The 14,991-nt window shown below is 34.5% G+C and overlaps 1 protein-coding gene across 4 annotated transcripts in view; it reads left to right on the top strand.

Moving 5' to 3' along the window:
- CNTN6 (contactin 6) overlaps positions 1-14,991 on the top strand; it is a 280,895-nt gene that overhangs the window by 108,948 nt on the left and 156,956 nt on the right. For all 4 annotated transcript variants that reach the window (XM_025984667.2, XM_072720394.1, XM_072720395.1 and 1 more), the window contains exon 3: positions 9,280-9,406. In XM_025984667.2, the coding sequence (XP_025840452.2) occupies positions 9,280-9,406 (127 nt within the window). The remainder of the gene's footprint in view (positions 1-9,279; positions 9,407-14,991) is intronic.

The following is a 14,991-nucleotide window of genomic DNA, read 5'->3' as shown; positions in this document are numbered from 1 at the left end:
ATTTGTAGGGCACAATGCAATATGAAAATGCAGGGTCCTGGGGAGACAGTCCTGTGGTGGCAGGAGGAGGCACCAAGTGTTAGACAAGGTGCCAAGCCCTCAGTGCTCACCAGATTCATCAGACTTACAAAACTCAAATTTCTACCTAATGGTATTAAGAGTGTTAAGGCAGTGCTTCCGAACATTAAACCAGAAATGCAGGGCCCTCTTAAGAAATGAGCCCTGTGTAATCACATTGGTTAAAAGCCCTGGTTTTAGTTTCTTCTTTGGTAAAACCAAGTGAAGTCATAAAATTTTATTTATTTCTTATGTTGTTCTGGTTTTAGTGAATTGGAAAACAATTTTTTAAAAAGATTTTATTCATTTTAGAGTGAGAGGGAGAAAGGGGGCCACCCGTGTACAAGCAGGAGAGAGGAACAAAGGGAGAGTGAGGGAATCTCACGCAGTCCCATTGAGTAGCTCAAACTTGCAACCTTGAGATCATGACCTGAGCCAAAATTCAGTCAGGCTCTTAACTGATGAGCCACTCAGGTACCCCAAAAATCATTTTAGAACTTGAATTTCTGCAGTAAAAAGAGTGCCAGGAGCCTAAGTAGGGAACTATTGTGGAAGGGATAGAGCTATGACACAAAGATCCCAGGAACTATCTGGATGTGACCTTGGAGATAACTAGTCTTACTCTTCTGTGAAATGTGAAATTTGCCCAAGCCCAAACAATGAGATTTAGGTAAAACCATGGTTAAACATTTTTTAGCTCTGTGTTCTTTTAGTAATGAACCTTCTCATGTGCTTGAATTTGCCCCTAATAACTTCTGAAAACAAATGGTTGACTGCCTAGGTTGTCTGTGCTTTCATAGTTCTAGAAAAAGAACATAACCAGCATAACACTGGCTTCACTCTGTTGTTTATTGTTTTGAATTTGCCTTTCTAAAGTCTCTTTGCAAGAAACAGAAATAGTAGAGTTGATGGCTCACAGAACCCAGAGCAGATCTCACAGAAAATTAGGACCAAAGATCAATAAGCTCAGAGAATAAAGCCACTCTTTATTCAGTTATTCTTTCTCTCCATCATTCTACTGCTTGTCTTCCTGTCTGCATCAGTCTTTATATAGACTAGCATTCTCTTATTCTTTATGAGTTTTATGGAAAATGGATTGCTCTAATACTCCTGATTTCCTCATCTCTATTCAACTAAAAATCAGTGACAACCATATCTTAATATTATTTGCCTGTTCCCAGAGAAGGAATAGCAGCCCAGAAGGTCATATCCACCGTAGGTATAGTCAACCATCGCCAGAAAAGTAAAGTAAATCAAACAAGACTTTTTGCTATAATTTTTTTTTTTTACTTTATTCTGTAAAGGAAAATCACATGACTCTTAACATGGGTTAAGAGCTGATTTTCCAGGATGCCTGGGTGGCTCAGCGGTTGAGCATCCCCCTTTCGCTCAGGGTGTGATCCTGGAGTCCTGGGATTGAGTCCCACATCAGGCTCCCTGCATGGAGCCTACTTTTCCCTCTGCCTGTGTCTCTGCCTCTCTCTCTGTGTCTTTCATGAATGAATGAATGAATGAATAAATAATAAATAAATAAGAGCTGATATTCCATGATGAGTTTCGTGGAACTGTTCACAAATGCTAAAATGTGACTGCCTGAGATACAAATGTTCTCAATATTCAGGGAGATGACAATGGTAGGCTTAATCCAGTATTATTAGTCAGATAATAAGATATATGTTTTTAATATATAAATATTTTTAATTCCATGTAAAATGAAGAGGAAGAAAAATGGGACAGATTCCACATTAATTTTCAATAACTGTATGGTTTTCTTTTAATTTCCATTTAAAAGCATTTATTTTTCAGTGTACCTTAATTACAGAGTTCTTGCTTTACTGTCAAGTAAAACAGTTTTATAGAGTAGCTTTACGATCATAGGTGATTTTATAATAGTAGATATTATCAATACAATTATTTAATTTCTTGTTCTCAGCACTCTTCCTAACCTCCAGTATCTTCTTAAAGTACTTGAAAAAACATTTTGATTTCTTGGTTTTGATATATGTTGTCACAGTTTTAGCTGTTCTTATACAAAAAACTGGTGTTCTCTTTGCTTTCTGACAGTATAAACAAAGCAACAAAAGTGTGCTATTATGTAATCATTCCAGTATAGCCTTAAAAAACCCTCAAAATTTACTGAAAGAGACCAATTAGTTGACAAGCTAGACTTTTCACTGGTATGAACTCAAGCTCTTCAAATATTGATAATAACAAATAAAAATGAATAAGATACTGACTATAATTCACTAAGACAAGTTTTTATGTCTTCCAAAATAAACCACAATTTGTTAGAAAATGCCTTGTTCCATTAGTTATAAATTTTTAGACTACCAAATGGGAATGAAAGTAGTCTCAAAAAAGGTGCCACAGGGATTTAATTTAATTGGTGTGTATAAAGGTCCTTTGAAAACCACAAATCATTCTCCCAAATATAAGGTATTATTAAGTCAAGTTATATTCCAAATTTGGATTATATGAAATTTGAAGAGCTCTTTTGTCTGAGTGAAGGTGAAGGAAGGTAGATAAACTAACATTTTTTTGTTTGCCTCTTTTGTGTATGACACTATGCTGGGTGGTTAATATGCAATATTTCAGACAGGTTTCTTTTTGGGGGAACAGGAAGAGTGGTTGGAAATTTCTACAAAAAGAACAGAAAATCATTCATATTCTACCATCAAAAATTAGATTACCACCTCAATATATTTGTTTTCAGTTTCTTTCCTTCACTTAAAAAGAAAATCTGGGGGCACCTGATGGCTCAGTGATTGAGTATCTGCCTTTGGCTTAAGTCATGATCCCTCAAGTCCTCCCTACTGGGGAGGTCCCTACTGGGAGCCTCTTCTCCCTCTGCCTATGTCTCTGACTCTATGTCAAGCTCCCTACTGGGAGCCGTCTTCTCCCTCTGCCTATGTCTCTCACTCTATGTGTCTCTCATAAATAAATAAATAAAATCCTTTAAAAAAATCTGTTACTGTTAATCTTTGAATAATATGGGTGTTAGGGTTGCTAACCTCCTATGCACTTGAAAATTCATGTATAACTTTGACTCCCCCAAACTTAACTAGAAATAGTCTACTGTTGCCCAGAAGACTTACTGATAACATAGTTAATTAACACATATTTTGTATGTTATATGTGTTATATACTGTATTCTTACAATAAACTGAGCTAGGGAAAATAAATGTTATTAAGAAAAATCATAAGTAAAAAATACATTTACAATACTGTACTATAAATAATCCACATATAGGTGGACTGTACAATTCAAAACAATGTTGTTCAAGTCAACTGTTTTTTCTTTAGTATATTATATGTTTAATTTAAATATTCAAACTGTTAAAAATTATGCAATTAAAATGAAAAACTTTATCTCAAATAACATTCTCCCCCAAAATAAAAATTATTAAAATTTGGTTAGCTATCTTTCTGTGCATATAAATGAAGAGAATGTAGATTAATAAATGCATAGAAAAATGCTTTTATAAAAATGGGATCATATCATAAGTACTACTTTTAACATGAGGATTAAATTTTAGTTTGGTTTAACAAAAGTAAAAATAAAGGCCGAATAAAAATGAAGAGAATTTTGACCTCTAATAAATTGAGTCAACAGAGATATATATATTTGTATTTATTTTTCTGAAAAATTTCTCTAAGATGCACTAAATAATAATAAAAGGTTAGAGTGCTTATGCTTTTAAAAATTGTATATACATATATTATATGTATTTTTATCAATTGACTTTTTGCCATAAAAGATGGTATTAGCACTCACATGTGTTTTTTTTTTTTTAAGGATTTTGGTTTTTTTTATTTTAGAAAGAAAGAGGCAGCAAAGGGGAGGTCAGAGGAAGAGAGAGAATCTCAAGCAGACTCCCTGTGGGGTGAGGAGCCTGTTGTTTATTTTAGAAAGAGAGAAAGTGTGTAAGGAAGGGAGCAGAAGGAGCAGAGGATCCCAAGCAGACTCCCTGCTGAGCAAGGAACCTAACTTAGGGCTCAACCCCTGAGATCATGACCTGAGCTGAAATCAAGAGTCAGATGCTTAATGAACTGAGTCACCCAGGTACCCCAGTACTTACACATTTCTATCTATATTTCCTTATGACCCTTCATTTTTCAATTTATATTGTTATTTTTACATTATCCAAGTTTATAGCTTTCATGTTCTGCTCTATAACTAAAAATAACATGGATATTAAGTATTAGTTTTATATTTATATATTTTCAACATGCCTTCTATTCCTCCTTCTCATTTTTAATTGGATGGATTTCATTGTTATTTCTTTAAGAATGGTCATTTATGTTATATTCCCCTTAAGGTGTTTTTTTTTTTTTATTGTTAAAGAATGTTGAATACAATTATACTTGGAAGATAACTCGGTGGGTGATAATAGACGTGCATCCTTTTATTCAGAATATTGTAGACTTTTCTTTCCCACTGTCTTCTGCTATAGAAGGCTATCATTTTAAAATCTGAGATTAAGTTAACATTTTCTTTAACTATTTCAGATGATATTCTGTTTCAGCCTGGCCTTGTTAAGCTTTTCTTTAACTTTGAAGATCACTTAACTAACACATGCCTTGCTATTAAGTACTTTCTCTTAAATGTCCCTCAGACATGGTGTACTTTTTAAAATATGGGAAATTTTCTTCATGATATCTGCGGCTGATAAGTTTTATCAAATGAGTAAACTTGATGTCACTGAGATAGATGAGTCTATCTCAATGACATCAAATATTTTGTTTGTTCGTCTTTATTTTTCCTGTTCGTTGCCTATTTTTCAGTTGCTTTTTATCTGTGTTTTTTCAACTTCATTAATTTAAATTACTTCAAAATGTCCCTGTATGTCGTAATCTGCTTCAGGAGATATCTGTTTTGTTTCTTACCTATTCTAATTGATTTATCAGTTCTTTACTGATGCTGTTTGGTTTGCAACATGTATCCTTAAATTTGCAGCCCCTGGATTTAGCTGATTCTATTGTTTATTTGTTTTTTTCATTGCCATTGAGTTATGTTAGCTTTTTCTGAATTTATGTTCTTACTCTGCAGCATGAAATGATTTTGAGAAATTTCCTAGATTGATATTCTGTCTATCTTTGGCATGCTATGTTTTTCAATTTTATAGTTGCAATATATTTGCATAGTTACTCTTCCATTTCTTTTCATTTGCTTATACTTGAGGAAATATGTACAGACAATTTATATATTCCTTTATAGAGAGGTATATTTCTTAACTTTTGTCTTATCATAGCAGGGACTTTTTTTTTTCTCCCTCTTAGCTCCAGTTTGGAAGCTGCATACATCACAAGTACCCACATTTTGGAACTTGAGGGAATGATGGGATAGAGGGAAGTTCAGTCTTTCTTAGAATATTTGGGTACTTCTCTCTATTTTAAGGTTTTTTAAAAAATTATTTGTTTGTTTATTTTTAAATGGTGTGTAGCAGCATTATTGGTGGAGGAGTCATAGGTATACCTCATTGGGGAAACATATTGTTTATTAGTTGGACCCTAGAGGTTTTACCAAGAGAGTATATAGGCATGAAACTATTAGTCTGTGAAACACAGCTTTACTGATTCACACTTCCCTGCTTTACTCTCTGCTCACCATAAACTCCTGTAAGTCCTCTTCAGCTAGAGTACGAGAAAGATTAAAATACATTACGTATATACAAATGTGCTTAACTCCAGAACTGGAGGTTGTTATGAGAGTTCTCAGTATTTTGTCATTTTACCAGTAAATCTCATAAGAGGTGAGGATGAAATTAAGGAGTCACTTCTCGGAGCAGGGCAGACTCTTCTTACTACACTGTTCTTTTTGTTGTTGTTTGCTTCTTTGTTTTGATTTGTTTAAAGTCAAGGGCATTGGGGTTTGTCCTTTCTCTTGTGCAGACTTTGTTCGTTTTTGTTGCTTACTTGTTGTTTATTTGCATTTGTAATTTCTTGCACATTTCATTGGGGGTTGGAATAAAAAAGAATGTATTATATCTTCAGTCCACTCTTTCTCAATTAGATTTTACAACAATATATAAGACTAAATATTGCTATTTTATAGTTGAGAGTTAAATAAATTGTCCATCATTATGTAGCTAGTAACTGACTAGCCTAGAATTAAAGTCTGTGTCTCCACTTCTAGGTTATTAGTGGAGTATATTGATATTATAATTGAAAATAAAGTTAACAAAATAATTTATTTTACCTGGATGCAGATATTTTAGAAGACTAACAGGAAGGAAGTAGATCTGAGTGGATAATTAAAACAATGAAGACGGAATCAGGATACCCAAGTTTAACTTCCTGCTGTCTCTTAAAGCAGGGGGTGAATTTGGAAAAAATATCATTCAACTTCCTGGGTTTCAGTTTCCTTGTCTATAATGATGGTGATGATGACAATGGTGGGGTGATTGTCATGATATGGTGATTACACATTTACATGTACCAGGAACAATATGACACACTTTATAAGCAGTATATCATTAAATAAAAAAAAAACAACCATTTGATATACATGTGTATGTTTTACCAATAAAGATACTGCGAATTGTTCAAACCCACTGAGGTCAATTTGATTCAGCAGCACATACTCTTTTCTTTTCTTCTTCTTCTTTTTTTTTTAAGATTTATTTACTTATTTGAGAGAGAGAAAGAGAGAAGAGGAAGAAGGAACAAAGGGAGAGGGAGAGAGAAAGAATCCTCAAGTAGATTCCCTGCTGAGTGTGGAGCCTGATGCAGGGCTCAATCCCAGAACCCTGACATCATGACCTGAGCTGAAATCAAGAGTCAGTTAACCAATTGAACCACCGAGGCACCCTATAGGGACACATACTCTTAACTACTAGCTCTATTGTCTTTCCATACCAAAAGTCTGGCATAGTCTACCAAATACCTACCAACTCTGATGTGTCTAACTATGGTAGATGGAGATGACCATGCTCTTACATGTCTCTCAGGTATAACTATTAGAGTTCTGGACTGGGTGTCCTTAAATTAAGTCTTAATATGATGATCTTTTTGCTTTATATTGTTCATTTCAATTTAAAAAACAACAAAACAGTATTTCACCTTAAATATAAGATTTGAACTCTTCATCCTCCTCTTTCCTTTCCCTTTTTTTCTTAATAATTCAGTCCAAATGCCATGAAGAGAGCTAAGTAAGATATATATCAACATGAATGTGGAAGATGAGAGTTACAGCAGCCACACATGAGGTAGTAGAGCCTGAGAGGGATGAGAGAGGTATCCATGCAGGGCAAAGGGTAGGGCAATGGTGGCTCAGTGGTGAAGGGGCAGAGCTCTAGAAGGCGGTAAGGACGCCTATAGTGCAGTAGTCTGGGCGAGTATATCAGAGTCTGAGAAGACCCAGGAAGGTTCCATTGTCAGGGAAGAGTGATAAAAGTGGAAACCTGGATTCTGGTGTTGGAACCAAGCAGAATGAGGACAATTTCCATAGGAAAGATGTGTTCCATTGTGAGGTGTTATATCTGAAGGATGTGAAATGAAGGGATCCACAAAGGAGGGAGTGCTGCACAAGGTTAGAACCTGAGTGAGAAGGAAAGGGACAGCCCAATTAACTGGCTTCAAGGCAGGTGTGGGAGTAAACTTGGGAGCACATGTCAGAACCTGTGTGAAGAGGACCTTTATGAAGAGAAGGTAGTGGCAGTAATTAGAAATTATATACAGAGGAACACAACAAAAGCATAAATATGTCTATACATATACACACATGGTGAATGAGAAGACCTCAGAACAAGAACACCTTAGTAACATTGAATATACTTAGCATCCAGATCATGGTTTCTAAATACCATTCTCTAACAAAGGACCCAAGTGTTTATCAGGTCATGGCAGTGGGGAAGACTACTTCTATGGCCAGAGTAAGAGAAACACAAGATAATTCTGGAACACTTTATCACACCAGAAATCAAAGAAGAGTTCAAAGAATAATAGGCACATGTGGAATAGACAAACGACATTAAAAGGGCTCCTGCTGGCCAAATCATTGGCATTTTGGTCATCCAAATAATATTAATGGATCATAACTTGTTTAATAAAATAAAAAGTCATGGATTCACACTGATACAATAGGCCATTCTGATATAATATGCTAATAAAATACTTAAATGTTCAATGAAGAACAGTATATTTGCAGTGTCTCAAAATCCCTAAACCTAAAATACTTACTAATTACAAAGAGGAAAAAAAAGTGGGTACTTGGGTAGCTCAGTCTGTTAAGCATTGGCCTTAATTTTAAGTCATGATCTCGGGATCTTGGGATAAAATCCTAAAAAAAAAAAAAAAAAAGAAAAGAAAAAAGTAACTTTGTAGTGGAGAAGCCTGGCAGGCAGCACCTTAATCAGTGACCAAAGTTAACTTTAGCAGTTTTGGGGCAAATAGACATCCTGTACCATGTGATAGAACAGTTTAAAGCACACAAGAATTCCTGAATCAAATCATTCTGAAGTAACAGACACTCAGGTGCACGCAGCTAGGTTGGGGAATGAAGGGACAGAAGGTAAGACAATGTGATCAGTATACTCTGGCTGGTGGAAAAGGAGTCTTCTTCAAGGTGATAATTTTTAAAAAATAAGAGCCAGTTTTCACTGGTTTTATAATTGTCTTTTTAAAGTCCTTAGAGACCCTTTTATTACCTCAACATACAGCTCCTGCCAGGGCTACTACCCTGTCCTTGGGAGCTGACTGCTCAGAGAAGCCCAAATTGAGTGCAACTTTACCAAATTACAGGCTTGTAATCTTCAGTGGTGTCAAAGAAAAATCAAGGAAAGAGTGGGGAACTGTTCCACGCTGAAGGAGACTAAAAAGATATAATTAAATGAAGTCTGTGACTCTCAACTGTAACCTTTTGCTATAAAAGATTTTATTAGGAAAACATTGAAAGGGGGCCTGAGGACTGGGTATTAGTACTTGGTCAATGTTTTGAGGTTTTTTTGTTTGTTTTATCTTGATGGCTTTATTGTGCTTATGTGCAAAAATGTCTCTTTTAGAAAATGTAAAAGGTTTTGGGATGATGTAGCATTGGTTTGAAAAATCATTCTAAATGGTTCAGAAAATATACTTCTTTTACCATTCTTGCAAGACTTTCTATATATTTAAGATCATTTCAAGATAAAAGTTTAAAAACGTATATTGACTTGGTATCTAATACAGAATTGCATCCAAACCAGGGTCAAATGTTTTCACATGGTGTTTCTCTTCTGTTTTCAGGTGCTGGTCTTTTAAGCCGTCCTGTTTTTACCGAGGAACCACAAGATGTTATTTTTCCTTTGGACTTACCAAAATCTGAAATCATACTGAATTGTGCTGCCACTGGTTACCCTTCACCCCATTATAGGTAAAGTCCTATTTCTGGGCACCACATTGTTTTTGTTTGTTTGTTTGTTTGTTTTTTTCTTTCTCTTGGATGTAAAACATACATACAATAAAGGAAAGGAAAGGAAAAAGGAGAAAAGAAAAGGAAAGGCAAGATGGAAGGCGAGAGGGAAGGAAAAAAATAGAAAGATAGGCAGAAAAAGGCATAGGAAGATAGGAAGAAAGCAAGCAAGCAAGAAAGAAAGGACAGGAAAAGCAAGAAAAGGAAAAGACTTGTTTCTTCAATTTGAAAGACTCTAAAGTAGAAGCTGCTTGTACCCCCTTTCTCCAATTTGGGGCTACAGGCTCAGTTGCTCTATATACAATGACTGTGGAAATGTTCCCTTAAACAATTTTAAACAAGATGCAGACTTTAATTTTATCAGATCAATTTCTGTGACTTCACTGTCATATCCTATCACCCAAAAAGCACTGATTTTAGAAATACATGTTGAAGACAGCTGTGAACCCTCTAACGCAGAAAAATAATTTTTTTTTATTCTAGGCAAATAGAAAAAATGTGTATTTGTTTTTCACATATTACCTGTAGATTAATAGGAAAGAAGAGTCAGTAATGGTTTGTTCTAACGAGGTTACAATAAAGGTAGAGGGGGGCCTGGGTGGCTCAGTTGGTTAAGTGTTAGACTCTTGATTTGCTCAGGTTGTGATCTCAGGGTCATGAGATGGAGCCCTGCATGAGCCTCCCCACTAAGTCTGGGTCTGCTTAATTCTCTCTCCCTCCTTCTCTCCCCCTCCCCCACCCCAGAGCATTCACCCACATGTTCATATGTACTCTCTCTTAAAAAAAAGAGGCAGAATTTGATCCACATTGTGAGTGGGATTCACAAATTTAAAAATATATACAAGTATATACAATGATTCTATAAATAAGGATATTTTTTCATAAGAACTACATATGCAATGTGAATATAAGAAAAGATAACAAATATTAAAATGACTATTTTAGCTTTGTGTTTTAAAAGCGTTTTTTTTAAGTTGTAAGTTTTAGCAGTGAAATTGAATCAGCACATGTGGGAAATAACAATTTCAGTTCATTTTGGAAAAATAAACTGGTTTTGCCTACTTTTTTATGGTGCATTCGAAAAATCATATTTATATGTATAATTACTTTGATCTTAAAATTGACTAGATTATTTTAATAAATGCACAAATTTAAGACAACTCTCACCTTATATTTTGTTGAGATTACGTCAGCATGTTTTATAACGAACTAAAAGCTATATCTTCTCATTACTTACTAAAAGTTCCCTATCTTTAACATGCCCAAATCAATATAAACCATCTGTTAGGTAAATATCATATACTTTATAAATTGTTCTCTCAATTCAGAGTTTCTATGTTTGTTTTCCTTAAACAATAGTTGGTCTTATATAATTTAACATATGGTTAAATATATAAAAATCTGATTAATAAATTTTTCACAATTAGGTGATACTTAAAGTGGAAATCTTATTTTCAAGAGCTAATTTGATTGGTCATCACCATTGGTAGGGTTTATCAGAAAAGAGGAAAAAATATCTATGAATTCCTATAAAATAAGAAATATTTGCTAAGTATAGATAAAACAAATCATCAGTCTATCAGTCATATAGTTATATAAAAGTATCTGTTGGCTTGTAACAGGCAGAAAGATATAAAATAATGGTTCTTATGACAAATTTGCTCATTAGTTTTTACTTATGAAGACATATTCTGAATGAAGAGACTACAAATTTCACTATTGTTAAAGTTTTCTGTTTCTAAGAGACTTGTACATTAGTAGGCTAAAGACAGGTAATTTAGCTTCTTATTTTCAATCCCCTTAACCTGGTTTAGCTCATCTCTAATATTATAACATAAAATACTCATAGGCAAGAGGCTTTGGAAAGAGGGTGAAAAAAAAAGAACTGTTTTTAATGCTTAAATGTCAGACTCAGACCCAATTTCCATGATAATAAAGCAAAGGGCAGAGATATTTCAGATAATGCACATCAGCAACAAAATGTGAAATTTTAGTATAATATGACCCTTTCTAACTTAAATTTTATTAAAAAGACTCATTCATGACTTTAGATTATGTGTGTGTGTAGTAGTAGTAGTAGTAGAAGGAAAATCTTTATGACAGACATTCTGACATTATTTGAATGCACTGTGAAGTCATATGAAAGAGCCCTTGGTTAGAATGAATAGTTACCATTTCTGGTCACAACAATGATATTTACCTGTGACCTTGGAATAATCATTTCTCTCTCCTGGCATCAACTTCCTTATCCATAAAGTGAGGGTGTGGTTGATGTTAAGACATGTTTTCCTTCTTTTAGTAATTTGTCTTTAGGAAAAGAAATCTCATGGGGGAAAATAAGCAACATCTAAAGCATAACTTTGGAAATAGTTTAGAAGCAACTTGTCTTCCAGTCACTTCCAGTGGTGTGAACACATTCACAAACAGGATTTTAGCGCAAGCGTGAAAATACAAAAATATGAGGCAAGTGTGAACAAATCTTTCTCATGGAAAGGATCACTCTTAATTTTTTAAGCACCAGGTAACACATGAGAATTAAAGAGGAAGCTTTGCAAAGGAAAAGAAAATGGGTTACCCAAAGTTTATACTTGGGTAGGATTGCTTATACTTAAAAGTCTAAGATAATCAGATAGAAAGGAACTTATTTCCAGCTCAGAATATTTGTTTTTGGGAAAATGTAGCAACACGCACATAAATGGTTTCTATGCAGGATACACTTTATCAGAAGAAGGTCTTTGAATGTTGTAAGGGATATCTGATGGATCTCCTCTTCACCTGATCACCACAGGAAGTTCTTTCCTCTAGTTTGGTCAGCTCTACTCAAGTCATAAAGGCATTCTTTTTTTTTTTTTTTAAGATTTTATTTATTTATTTATTTATTTATTTATTTATTTATTTGAGACACACAGAGAGAGAAAGGCAGAGATACAGGCAGAGGGAGAATCAGCTCCCTGCAAGGAGCCCGACGTGGGACTCAATCCCAGACCACGGGATCACACCCTGAGCTAAAGGCAGACAGTCAACCACTAAGCCACCCAGGCGTCCCTCATGAAGACATTCTCAAGTCTGAGAAGGTCTAGGTGTCTCTGAGTAAAACTCATAGCAGTGGTCACTCTGCCCTTCTATTCTCTTTGTTTATTTTCTCACTTTATATTATTAACAAGCCCATGGGATAAAGCAGGATATTTATTATTGTGCTAATTTTATAATTGATGGATATGATTCCTGAAGAAATTAGATGACTTATCCAGGGATACACAAGAAAGGAATGTCAAAGTTAGGTCAAAAACTCTTTCCACAACGTCAATGGTGTCAAATTTAGTGCACATTAAAGTCATCCAGAAGACTGTTACAAATTTAGGTTTTGGAGTTCTCTTTCAGAAGTCTAGGAATGGACTCAGAAATAAGCCCTTAAATAAGCCCTTATAACAGGCACTCAAATATAATTCTAAAAAAAGAAAAAAAAAACAAATAGAATTCTATAACGAGCCCCAGTTCTGAGACACAGACATGCATATTATCTAAGGACAACAAACATGGCCCCCAGCCATTGTATTCTTCATACTGGGCTTACCTACTTAGTATTGAAGGATGTTCTCCAGAAAAAGGTCAATATTTTAGTTCAAATTCATTATGTTTCCTGGAATGAATATGATATTAATTCAGATGCTGAAAATAATCATTTAAAACACATTCCCTACTTTGCATTGTAGGAAAATTCTCCTGGGTATGCAATCCTATCAGTAATGTGTTTATGACCATCACTTGAATTCATTAATACTATTTCTCCATTGATTTAAACATATTAATTAGGACAAAGCCCACACCAGGAGCTGAACCCCTGATCTATATGCACAGTTTAATAATCATTGTACCATAGTGATTAGAACGATTATGGGGATACTGTGAAAAATTCATTTGCTGCAGCTAAGCCAACAACTTCGAATTTGTGTTGAAAAACAATTACCAAGCTTAATTAGGAGCATGTAACGATGACAGCAGTTATTTCAGCGATTGATTCCAAAATTAAAGAGAGCTGGCAAACTAAGTGTGGTATATCCTTTGCTTTGAAAATGAAAGGAAACATGGAGGTACAAAGATCATGCCCTGTAAGCAAATTGTGAAAGACAGTATTATGGAGCTGGTGAGGACAATAGAGGAGTCTTGGGATAGGCCTAAAGAAAAAAAGTGTTTCTATATATTTTTTTCTCCTAACATTGAAAGCAAAAGACTACAAAATTCTCTAGAAAAAAAATTTTGACAAAGTTCAGGTAAATGAAATACATTGGTTTTGGCTATTGTCTCTCAACTTCTTTTTATTAAAAGGAAATTGAGATACATTAGAATTGGCTAAATAATTTTATTTTATTTTTTTAAAGATTTTATTTATTTATTCATGATAGACATAGAGAGAGAGAGGCAGAGACACAGGCAGAGGGAGAAGCAGGCTCCATGCACCGGGAGCCCGACATGGGATTTGATCCCGGGACTCCAGGATCATGCCCTGGGCCAAAGGCAGGCGCTAAACCACCGAGCCACCCAGGGATCCCTGGCTAAATAATTTTAAAGTTGATGGAAAACGCCTGATTGATTTGATATTGGTCAATCACTTCTCATCTTAATACACTGGAGGATTACCCAAGTTTGTATTTCTTTTTGACTATGGTAGACATTTGACATATTCTCTACATTGGATTTTTCAAGATGTTCCTAAAGAAGTCATGGAATGACATATGGAACAGTACTTTAAAATGTATATAAGAAAGAAAATTTCTTTCTTATAGTTAGTCACCCTCATCAAAATATTTTTAATATGATCTTAACATGAAAAGGAAAATCACAGCAAACCTGGCATAGATTCTGAAAATACATGGTTTGGAAATTAGCTATGTTCCATAGGAAAAAGCCATTCATTTGTTTTTTCTAAAAGTTAGGGGGAGAAAGAAGGGAAAGGTGGGTTTATTTAGAAGCAATTAGTGGTATTCATTCATCTTAAAATGACCAAATGGAATTTTCTAAGACATCTTACAGTTCTTTGAAAATAAATATACCTGTAAGGGCCTTCTGCTACTTCATTCATATACTAAAGAATTGGTGACTAATAGGTAAGCCAAGAGAACTTTTGCTGCCTAAAATAAAAGCTTCCCAAATTGCATTTGTTTTGTAAAAGTATAATTTTAGGTTGGCATTTCTAAGTACTGGTAAAATATATTTGGTGTAATTAATTTTCCAAGTAAGAGATTAACAGAGACAATCATGTTCTAAAGTAGTCAGATTGTTATTGTTTTGTTATCAGCCTCAAATCGGCATTATAAAATCTTTGCTGACTTTCTTTATGCCAGTTGTAATAAACGTTTTTTGGATTTCTATCTCTAAGTCATTTTCAACATCTAAATTTTTAGTATCAGTTGTGGGAGTTCAGGTATGGTATATGTTATTTGAAATGTCTCTGAAGGAATAGAATGGCCAGTGTCATTGACTGAATGTCTCAGTTTCACTTCCCATGTCAAAACATATGTTGCTTCTTTGTACACATATGGGTGAAT

The sequence above is a fragment of the Vulpes vulpes genome, chromosome 9, assembly GCF_048418805.1.
Source record: "Vulpes vulpes isolate BD-2025 chromosome 9, VulVul3, whole genome shotgun sequence".
Classification (NCBI taxonomy): Eukaryota; Metazoa; Chordata; class Mammalia; order Carnivora; family Canidae; genus Vulpes; species Vulpes vulpes.
This window is presented reverse-complemented; position numbering and strand designations above follow the sequence as displayed.